This window comes from Gossypium hirsutum, chromosome D12, assembly GCF_007990345.1.
Source record: "Gossypium hirsutum isolate 1008001.06 chromosome D12, Gossypium_hirsutum_v2.1, whole genome shotgun sequence".
Lineage (NCBI taxonomy): Eukaryota > Viridiplantae > Streptophyta > Magnoliopsida > Malvales > Malvaceae > Gossypium > Gossypium hirsutum.
Genome location: NC_053448.1, coordinates 32,514,565 through 32,524,887, shown reverse-complemented (window position 1 = coordinate 32,524,887; position 10,323 = coordinate 32,514,565). Strand labels below are relative to the sequence as shown.

The window sequence follows — 10,323 nt, the reverse complement described above, 5'->3', positions numbered from 1 at the left end:
CGCAATACCCAAAGAGGATATCGCGATACCACTGAAAGGGTCTCTTTGGCCTTCTACTCTGTCGGAGGTATCGAGATTCTAAGGGTTGGATATCGCGACACCCTTGTACTAGATGTTGTTCTTGATCGTTTTCGACCTCTAACACGTCCCTATAGTACTCAAACACATTTTAGGCCTCCAAATGGCATTATCGACCAATTTGGATAAAAAAATTAGACAAAAAAGATGCATTTTAACTTATTACTCGAAAATATTAAAATAATAAAATAACGAAAAACTATACTAAAAACTCTATTTTGCTCGAGAAATATCTCTTTAAGTGTGCCAGAAAAGCTTAATTTGCCACTTAAATTTGTGGCATATCATTAACCCTCATGCAAAGTCTTACTTCTTTATTTTATTGTTCATGCACTCTTACAAACTTAATCTTTCATAACTTTAACATGCAAAGTCACAAAACTTACCTTGACATGGATTAATCACTGATAAAATCCAAAATTTCAACTTCAGCTTAAAAGAGAAATAAAATATTGTTGGTTCCTTAAGATTCATATAGCAACACTTTTGAAGAAGGAAGAAAACTCCCCCTTTCTCTAGCCTGAAAATATATATAACCTAAGTTCCCATTGGAACTTGACACGTGCCACTAACTTTCAAAATTGCCTTTATAAATGGTTTACAGCTATAGAGAGAGAACATAAATAAAAAATCCTATAAATTTATTTACTTGGTTCATCTGTTCCATTAATTCCTAACCAAATCATTTATAACATAACTAGCACAGTAACTCAATGAACTTGGCGAACTATACTTTCAGCGATAATCCCAACTTACAAAACTCTCAATACCTTTATCTAACTTTTCTTTACAACTCCACACATTCTGAGGTAAATCCTTACTTAATATCCTAACATCTTCTATACGCTCAATGTACACGCCAAAACAATAATTAGGCAAATAGAATTGCATCTCACAGACTACTGTCAATCTACTTGCTAAAACATAGAACCCGCCAAAACTGGGTGTTACATGATTGGTTGGGAGTCAACTGAATGGACTAGGCTGGTCAAACAGTATCAGCACTAGATTCTCTTTTATGTTTTTCCTGATTTTGATAGGGCATTAAAGGGACAATTTTTGTATGCATATGACACTTTTCAAGATCCACTAAGAGGAACTGAGTATAAATATGGTAAGAAGGAACATTCAAATGTTTTTCTTTTCTTCCTTTTGTTCTACACTCTAGTTCTTCTTCATAAGCTAAGTATTTTCTTCTTTGTCGTTAAATTAGAAGCTAAGGTTTTTGGGATAATGGGTGGATGCTTCAACGTCCTAATAAGTCTGATAGTTATGCATGTTACGATTTTGAAAGAGTAAAGATGTTAAGAGACATAAAAACAGTAGAGTGTGAGTAGGAGGCCATGTATAGGGCCATATGTATCTGAGATGTTAGTAAAGTGACTAAAAATAGGATTTTAATGGAAGTTCCATAATCTTTTAAGCAGTTGCAACTGCTGGTTTGGGTAGGATCATTAGAATAGAAATTTTGAGTTGAAGTCAATGTGAGTTCTTAGGTGAGTCTCAAGTCCCGACTCCTACAAGTCATTCTAGAAAGTTCCTTCATATGGTTGATGTTCCAATAACGGTGCATGAGTCATTGATTGACTACTAATTGTATATGTGTGATCCTTGTAAAGTATCTGCATAAGTTTAAGTGTGTGATGTGTTGTATGCATGAGTAGATGTGGTTCTTGGAAGCAACTGTATGTTCGTACATGGAGCATATACCGTGTTGCATGGTTGTGTCAATGTGTGGTAAGCATGAAAAGAGGTATGATTCTATTATGGGTAGGAATAAAGTTTACATGAATGTGTACTTATGTTATATGCATGATGCATGATTGAAAATGTTAGAGAAATGGGGGTTTGACGGAGTTTCGGGATAATTATTGTGAGATGAGAGTTGACCCCTGCGATGGTATTTGACGAAGCCCGTTGGGACAGTAAACATGAAATTTGGTATGGCAAATCTAAGGAAAGACCATGGCCATCACATATTCCGGAAAAGGCTGATGGGTCACATTTATCCACCAAGGTTTCTACGTATCCCGGGTGATGATGGGCAAACCTCACGTGATGATGAGTTTAGAAAATCCATATCGCAAACATGACTGTTCATATGGTACCTTGGTGGCAACCAAATAGAGTCTTTTTAGGTAAGTTACTTTTGAAGCCTTTGTGGCGTATTCTATAATGCCTTTGTAGCATATTTTGTAATGCCTTTATGGTGTATTCTACAATGCCTATGTGGCATATTTTGTAATGCATTTGTGGCATATTATGTAATGCCTATGTGGCTTATTATGTATTTTCTTTGTGGTGTATTTTGCAATGCCTATGTGGCTTATTCTACAATGCTTTGTGGTGTATTCTGTAATGCCTATGTAGCGTATTCAATATTTTTCTGTATAAGAATCCACTAAGACGAATAATTGTGTGTATAGTATTTTAGGCAAAGAATTCAACGTCTATTTGAGTGAAAATCCTTCGAAAGTAACTTTTGCATGAATATCAGTTCGAGGAATGTATCCAACTTCTACCTTTCTAGAAAGTGAGAAATAAGACTCGCGTTGAGGGGTAAATTCTGCAATATGCTTAATAAGTGAAATGTGGATATGGGGTCAAGTGTAGAGATTGGCGTATAGGTATGCGCCTGGTGTTTAGGAAAGTGTCAGCCAAAGACTAAAGAGAAATTTAGAATCTTCAAGTCGAGAAATTCTACAACAAATTTTCAAAGGTAACATTGGTTAAAATTCACTAAGTTTATTTGAACTTATGAGTGTCTGGTTGTGATACAGGTTTTGAGGTAAAGTTGATGCCAGTAGGGACCCAGCCAGGAATGCACCAAAGTGACAGTTCGTGTTGCGATATTATGCATACAGAGGGCACCTTAGGAATATGGCGCTTAGTACTTTACGCCATGAAGAAGTTTGTCTTTAACAAAGTTTTAAGTCGTAACATTATATACTGCTTTTGAAAATCCGATGTAATTATTAAATGTTCTCTTTCATTTATCTTTTGTTTCAAGAACAATAAATAAATAAATAAAAAGTTTGTGTTCGAATGATTTTATGTCTATTTTAAATTATTGCTAAGTGTTTAAATATTGTAGCACCCAATATCCAGATTCGGCAATTTGAGTCGGGTAGAAGGTGTTACAAAAACACCTACCATGCCACTCAATTCAAATAATTTTTTTAAAGATATATTAAAAATAAGTTTCTTCAAAATATGTTTTAATAGGGGATGTGTCACTTGAAAAATGATAACTGATTTAAGAGGAACTTTTAAAAACAAATTCTTCTTTTAAGGTTTTATTATATAAAAAAATATTATTAGCTTGACAAAAATCTTTTGATATAACAAAACATTAATAATTGATTTATACTTTCAACCACTTAATCAATTATGTTAAATTCAATTTTAACATCTTTCAAATATTTTCAAGTATTACAAATACTCAAAAATAAGTTTCCAAAATGTTTTGACTTATAACAAATGTTTTTGAGATAATCCCAAGACCTTTATAAGTGTTCCAAAATGATTTACAAGCAATTTTAAGGATAAATATCAATACCTTAGTATATGGCATTAATATTACCCTCAAATAACCTCCACAACACATTTGAGAGGGGTGAAGTATCGATACCCAACATCTTGGTATCGATATACCTAACCCCGGAAGTGTCGGTACCATTAGTAAGGTATCTATACATTGGCAAGCTAGTAGCCACAACACTTTTTTGAAAAATAAAGTAGCAATACTTGTTTTTAAAGTATCAATACCCAACCTAAGAGTATTAATATTGATCTTCATGGTGTCAATACAACATCCTTTCTAACAATTATTTTTACTAAGAGTGTCAATGCCTCATTTATGAGTATTGATACCACAAGTTGTATAAGGCCTTTAATAAGCATAATTAATGCTTCAAACAGTTAAAAACTCCCTCTAACAACCCCAAATGACTACAATTCAATGAGAGGTATACATAGGGTCTTACAACACTCCAATGAAGACAAGAAACAAGTTCAAGGTATCAAAAATCAAATGTTCATTTATTATTCTCTTTATTCTCATTTTATTCAAATTCTATTTGTAAATACTTGTTGGGTAAAGTTCTTATTTTTCATTCAAATGTTTATATGTAATTTTTTAGTACTTAAACTTTGCAAACCAATACATTTGAGAGGTTTTTTTTTATTGTTTGCTTTAGTTTTTCTATTTGTGAGATTATTTTTGGATAGAAAACTTTGAGGGGAGTGGTTCTATATTACCAATTTAAAAGATAGAGAGTTGTAAAGGTTATACACTATCATTGAAAGTTAACGATTCTAAGTTAGTAAATTGAGAAAATCATTAGAAAAGGAAAAATTAAAGTAGTGGAAATAAATAATTGAAATAGTGAATTTGTAATTTTTGTGCTTCCAGAGATCAGTGGATCAAAGACCAAATTGGTCTTCAACAATATTTTAGGAGAGCCACTATCTTTATGGCAAAAATGTACGAAGGACAATGCAATGGAGGGTGAGGTTATTTCAGGTTTAGCTAACACCAGAACTCTTGAGCTTGGTTCTCGTTGGAAGAAGCCCATTGTGATGCTTCTTAGGTGAATGTGACAGGGATAGCTGGTATTGCAGCTGTTTCTAGGGACTGCCAAGGTTAGGTTATTGACGGGGTTAATGCTCAATCCATGCTACATCTACTAAGGTGGTGGAAGTGATGGCGATTGGATTGGGAGCTTCCCTCGTCTCTCTTTGGAAGTGGAAGCAAGTTGTTCTTGAATTAGATAATAATGACTTGGTGTATTTAATGACTAGGAATCTCAAGCTATTCGATTTTTGCTTGAGTCTGTATCTGTCTCGTTTTGTTGTAAATACACAAAAACTTGGTGTTGCCCAGTTGATTGGGTGAGCTCCCTGCCACAACTCCTTACAAACCTTCTGTTAAAAGATCTTTTTCAATATTGATATGAGGCTTTATTCATGTTTTGACCCCTAAACTATACTTATCTTCTCATATAAGTACCTAAATTATTTGTCCTACCTGAACTTTATTTCTGTTTATATTTTGGGTCCAAATACTTAACAATGTTAAAAAAAAGCCCAATCAAATTTGGACATATGTTCTATATTTTCCATATAAGATATTTTAATATGATAAATCATTTTTTTAAATAAGGAAAAAAATGAAATCAGTAAGAAGAAAAAGCTAAAAAGTTTCAAATATTCAACAATGGCGGTTCTTAGGATTTTTAAGGTAATTTTGAAAGCTAAAACATGAATAAAGCCTTAATATAATGAAGTTTATTAGACCAAAAAAACAAAAAATTAGGAGACTATGACCATAGAAATGGATCTATTTCTTTTTAACACAGATCAATCTTTTTTACTTTGGTTTAGTTTCCTAAAAATGTCTTTATAAGTTCTCAAAAACATAAAACTTTCATTGACATGTAGTTTATTTTTTATGGAACAAGTTCCTTTTTTCCCCCTTAAAACAAGCGCCAAAACACCAAAAAAAATCATAATTTTAGAAGCCTTTTTCATAAATCAAACAAATCCTATAAAAATTTTGTATTGTATTTGAATCCAATATTAGTAGTTAAATTGATAGTACTTCAAGCAAAGCAAATCTTTGAACCAACTCAAACTGTGAACAAATTATGGCACAAATTGTAACTTCCGAATCCAATCCCTGGATTTCTTTAGGCTTGAATTCTGCCAGATTTTAGGTCAACGATAAATTTATCATATATGAAAACCGACGTAAACACGTACACGCACAGACAAAAGAGACCGTAACTCATAAATAGAGCCAGCCCAAAGGAAGTAAAACTGGGAGCAAGAACTAAAAATATATCATTAGCTCATGTGACATGAATTAATCAATCAATCGTGCGGTGCGGTTGAATCTACTGGCTCATAGTTGACGACAAGTAAAAGTTCCAAAAAATGGATCCTACGGACATGAAAGCTACACGGGCTTGAAGAGGGACCACCCTGTCAACCACCAAACAGAGCCAAAAAATATTATCAGATATGGAATGTCAAAATAACCAATAAGCACATGAAACACAAGGAATTAATAAGAAGATATTTTAGCATAGTAGGTGACAGAAACAGAGAAGTAGGCAGAAAAGTAGAAGAAATGGAGAATCAGAAACTGAGGGTTAAAAGAAGGGAGAGAGAAAATAAAGAGGGTGATTGTAAACTGAAATAGCATAATAGATGGATGTCTTCAAGATTTTTCGTTACTTTCAACATGGGAGTTATTTTGGAGTACTACCATGATTCAATGACAAATTGAAATAAATAGATGACAAATATACTGGTTTACCAAAAATTCAACAAGCTGACGGGGATCCAAAACCTAAATCCTGCATAAGAATCAAAGACAAATATCAAATTACACCAAACCTAGATATCTTTATAAGCTAATATGCAAATTGCATCAAATGAGGATTTTACCATAAAACAGTGTTGGGAGAGCATCCTTCTGATATTTGTCAGGAAGCTCTGAGAGCTTTCCTAGCCATAAATTGTTCCATGCAAAGACAACACCAATTACACAAGGACCAAGCACTATCTGGTTTAGTAAAACCTGCAATAAGTAAATATTGTCAGTGTTTATAATTAAGTTATTCAGTTATTTTCCAACCTTAAATTCATTGCACTATGGAAGAATGAAAATGAAACAACTTTACCTTCAACATTATATTTTGTGGTGTCTGATGTGGCAAACAGTGATCCAGATATTTATACCAAGCATATGAGCCAGGACCATATAAAAGGAAACCATAAGAAGTCATCCTCAAGGCACGAAGCCAATCATGATCTGAAATGACGCTTGGCATGATATCCTAAGAAGGAAATAAGGTTAGAATACAGATTATAACAGTAATACACTGTTATACTCAAGTCAGTATAATAAAAAGCATCCTACCAAGATACCAAAGGTTTGTCAAAACTAAGAACATATATAAAAGAATATGATTCATGGTAAATGAAACCGATACTCCCGATATCTGTTATGGATGCCTTTGTAGGCAAGACATATGGGAGTAGCAGGCAACAAAAAGTCAAAGGCACCTAGGATGAAAGGGAAGACAAATAATTTTATTGTAACAATATTCCTAATTAAAAGAATTTATTTCAGCTAGTATTTTTATTGCAATTAAAAGTCCTTAATTTTAATTTTCTTATTATTCAAGAATAAATCCCTATGTAACCTCTATTTAAGAGGATGATTCATAGTAATAAAATAAGATAGAAATCTATCCAATTATAAAAGTTTAAGACTCTCTCTTCCTAACAAATCTAAGGTTAGGAGCTCCTTTCACAAGTTCCACATATTATTAATGATAAGTTGTTAAGTTCACAAGTTATGGATCATGTCACAGGGCAATTCATAGGAAACCTGCTTCATTTAATGAAGCCTTACCCTTGTTGCTATTCTTACCTCGTGGAAAAAGAACCTATGAATAATGATATATGGAACTAGTTTCCCAATATATGCGTTTAGATAGATAGATAGATAGAACTCCTCAAAGGAAGCTACTAATCTAAGACTCGTTAGGAAGAAAGAGTTTTAAACCAATGTAATAAGAATGATTTTTGTCTTATTTTATTACTACGAATCATCCTCTTAAATAGATAGGAATTTATTTTTGTAAAATTAAGAAACTAAAATTAAGGACTTTTAATTGTAATAAAAAAATACTTGCAAAAGTAAAATTTTCTAATTAGGAATACTGCTAAAATAAAGTTACTTGTACTCCTTTCCATCTTTGCCCACAATGGCATTCATGATCATATCCTTTCAGCACCCAGTGCCCCTCCTCCCGAAGAAATAGAAAATGGGATTGTAGGGTGTTGCATGAAGATACAGTCCAAGGCTCCAAAAAGATATTCCCAGTTGTATGAGGGTAAAGGTAAATAGATCCACTTTCAACAATTTGATCCACCCAAAGACCAAATCCCTAAGATTAAGCTAATAACTCAAGCCATATGCAGTGATTTCATAGGCTATGTTCTCTAATTCCGGTGATGTAGGCAGTTACTGATTAGGGTTTATGGTGATTTTCTGATCTGATTTCTTGAGGAAAAAAGAAAAAGAATAAATCAACAAAAAGAGAAGAATCTTCAAGCTTCACCACTTGGGGTGCCTTAGGAATAACACTAAATGTTGCATCATACAATCACAAAGAACGAAAAGGCTGGAAATTATTTGACAATTAATCTATATCTAAATAGTAAAATATATCTATTTATTTAACTCCCAGCATCCCTACTCCATTAAGTACTTCAAAGAATACTTAAAGATAACTTTTAAAAGTAAAAACAAAGTCCAATAGCATTAAGATAAAAAGCAAGACCCAAAATCTTCAATTTTCAGCAACTCAAAAAGGTCATAAAGATTCCGAACACTTGAAATGTCAAAAAGAAGAGATTAAAATAAGAACCTACAACTTCACCCTAAAGAAATATAGACACAGTACTCAAAATGAACTACTGTATTAGAGCCAGCCTTAGACTTTGTTTACCATTGAGGTTGAAATGCACTTCTCAACCCAAACCTTAATTTTAAACAAAAAAATTCTAGCTCTTGGCTTTTGAAAAAATGCTTTTCAATGAAGTTGCCTTTTTATCCCCCATTAAATCTTCTACTTTACATGTCTAAAATTGACATTTTATCTTCTCAAAAACACTTTTTGACAGCAATGATAAACACTACCAAATTTTTCAAAAGCACCTTTCAAAAATCCTTTTTCACAACACTTTTTAAAAGCAATTTTCAACCTCAATGATAAACTAGCCTTAGTAACCTGTATACTTCCGAAAGACCTCTAGGCTACTGCAAGGAGGCATCATACTTCCTCACCAACTTCGTAACTCCCTAAACCTCATCATAACAAATCATTTAACTGATATGCTGCACTGGTCAGCACAGATATGGATGAGAAACCTGGAAATTAAAGTAGCTTCATTGACACACTTTCCATCAAAAAATTGGGAATTTCCAATCAAACTGAAATTGAGATTTCCCAACATTCAGATGCTGATTGAGCTCGGGCAATACCTCTCAACATTGAATTTAAGAGAAGATGACTAATAATAAAAACAATCTCAATGCGTAAATAACATAAAATGCTAAATCTGCTGGTTCCAAACTCCAAACAACGGGAAAGTTCATCAATATATATATATACACACACACACATAAAAGCAGATGCGCGAGAGCCATAATTTCCTAAATTTTAGAGACTACTACGTCCTACACTTCCTAAAAAAATTCCAACAATTCAAACTGTTTCAAGCTCTCTCTCACTAACCCCAAAAAGAAATTGCTTAGAAATATGTATAAAATAAAGAACTAAAGCATAAATTTGAGAATATTACCTTACTTGTATCACTGGAACCAGAAATGGAATCTTTCCGTTTTCTCCAATGGGAGCTTAGTTGAGCAATAGTATCGCCCGTGAGAGCGAGTGAGGAAGCTGTCACCGCTTGCTTCAACGGGAAACGGTAGCCTCGACTGCCCGTTGACTCTGCGGATGAATCCGAGGATTTTGACTTTGACGGAAACGGCCTCTTTGTGTTTCTTATCTCCGGAAGTTTCCAACCCCAAAACGCGCAATTACCGCCCAATGCCTCCATTTTCACCGGTACAAGTATCAGAAATTTGGGGGGGAAAGGTTTAGAAATGAAAACCGTCCAATTGCAGTTTACTAGAGCCTGAGCCGGCAAATTAGATGAATGGAACGGAACGGAATAGAGCGGCAATGGAGTTGCTATAAGGTGAGAATCGAAAAGATATATAGGAATGGACGAAAACTGATAAATTTAACCAAATAATTTTTATTTATAAAAAAGGCAATTTACACCAAAAAAAAGCCTTTTTTTTATTATCGAAATGGGTTCGGTATTTAATTATTTACCGGAATGGGCCATTTTCTGGCAAATTGCGTCCACATCAGTGCGATGTCAGGGGACGCGCGAGCAAGTCGCGGCAACATCAGCGCACTTTGCTGACATGGCAACAAATCGCGATTTTCTGCCACGTCAACAAAGCGCGCTGACATGGTCGCGACTTGCTCCGCGCGTGAACAGTGCAACAATCAAAATTTTGACCGTTGCCCCTCCAACGGTCCAAAAAAAACTATAAATACCCCCACCCTTTTTTTTCACAAACTAATCATCTCTCAAATTTCATCTCAATTTCCTCTAAATTTCCTCTCAATTTCCTCTCAAATTCCTTCC

The 10,323-nt window shown here is 33.9% G+C and overlaps 1 protein-coding gene across 1 annotated transcript; it reads right to left on the bottom strand.

The window, feature by feature from the left end:
- Nucleotides 1-5,739: 5,739 nt before the first annotated feature.
- Nucleotides 5,740-9,934, bottom strand: LOC107945476 (protein Mpv17). Its single transcript, XM_016879496.2, has 5 exons — nucleotides 9,463-9,934; nucleotides 6,768-6,923; nucleotides 6,532-6,664; nucleotides 6,401-6,440; nucleotides 5,740-6,063 (listed from the first exon to the last, which is right to left on the bottom strand). The coding sequence occupies exons 1-5, from the start codon at nucleotides 9,718-9,720 to the stop codon at nucleotides 5,976-5,978; spliced, it is 675 nt and encodes a 224-aa protein (XP_016734985.1). The 5' UTR covers nucleotides 9,721-9,934; the 3' UTR covers nucleotides 5,740-5,975.
- Nucleotides 9,935-10,323: the final 389 nt, after the last annotated feature.

Excerpts from the sequence above, each read along its gene's own strand:
- LOC107945476 (XM_016879496.2), bottom strand. The coding sequence starts at position 9,720 with ATGGAGGCATTGGGCGGTAATTGCGCGTTTTGGGGTTGGAAACTTCCG. Across the intron at positions 6,665-6,767 it reads CACAAAATATAATGTTGAAG|GTTTTACTAAACCAGATAGT; the intron begins GTAAAGTTGTTT and ends TACTTATTGCAG. Across the intron at positions 6,441-6,531 it reads TCTCCCAACACTGTTTTATG|GATTTAGGTTTTGGATCCCC; the intron begins GTAAAATCCTCA and ends ATTCTTATGCAG.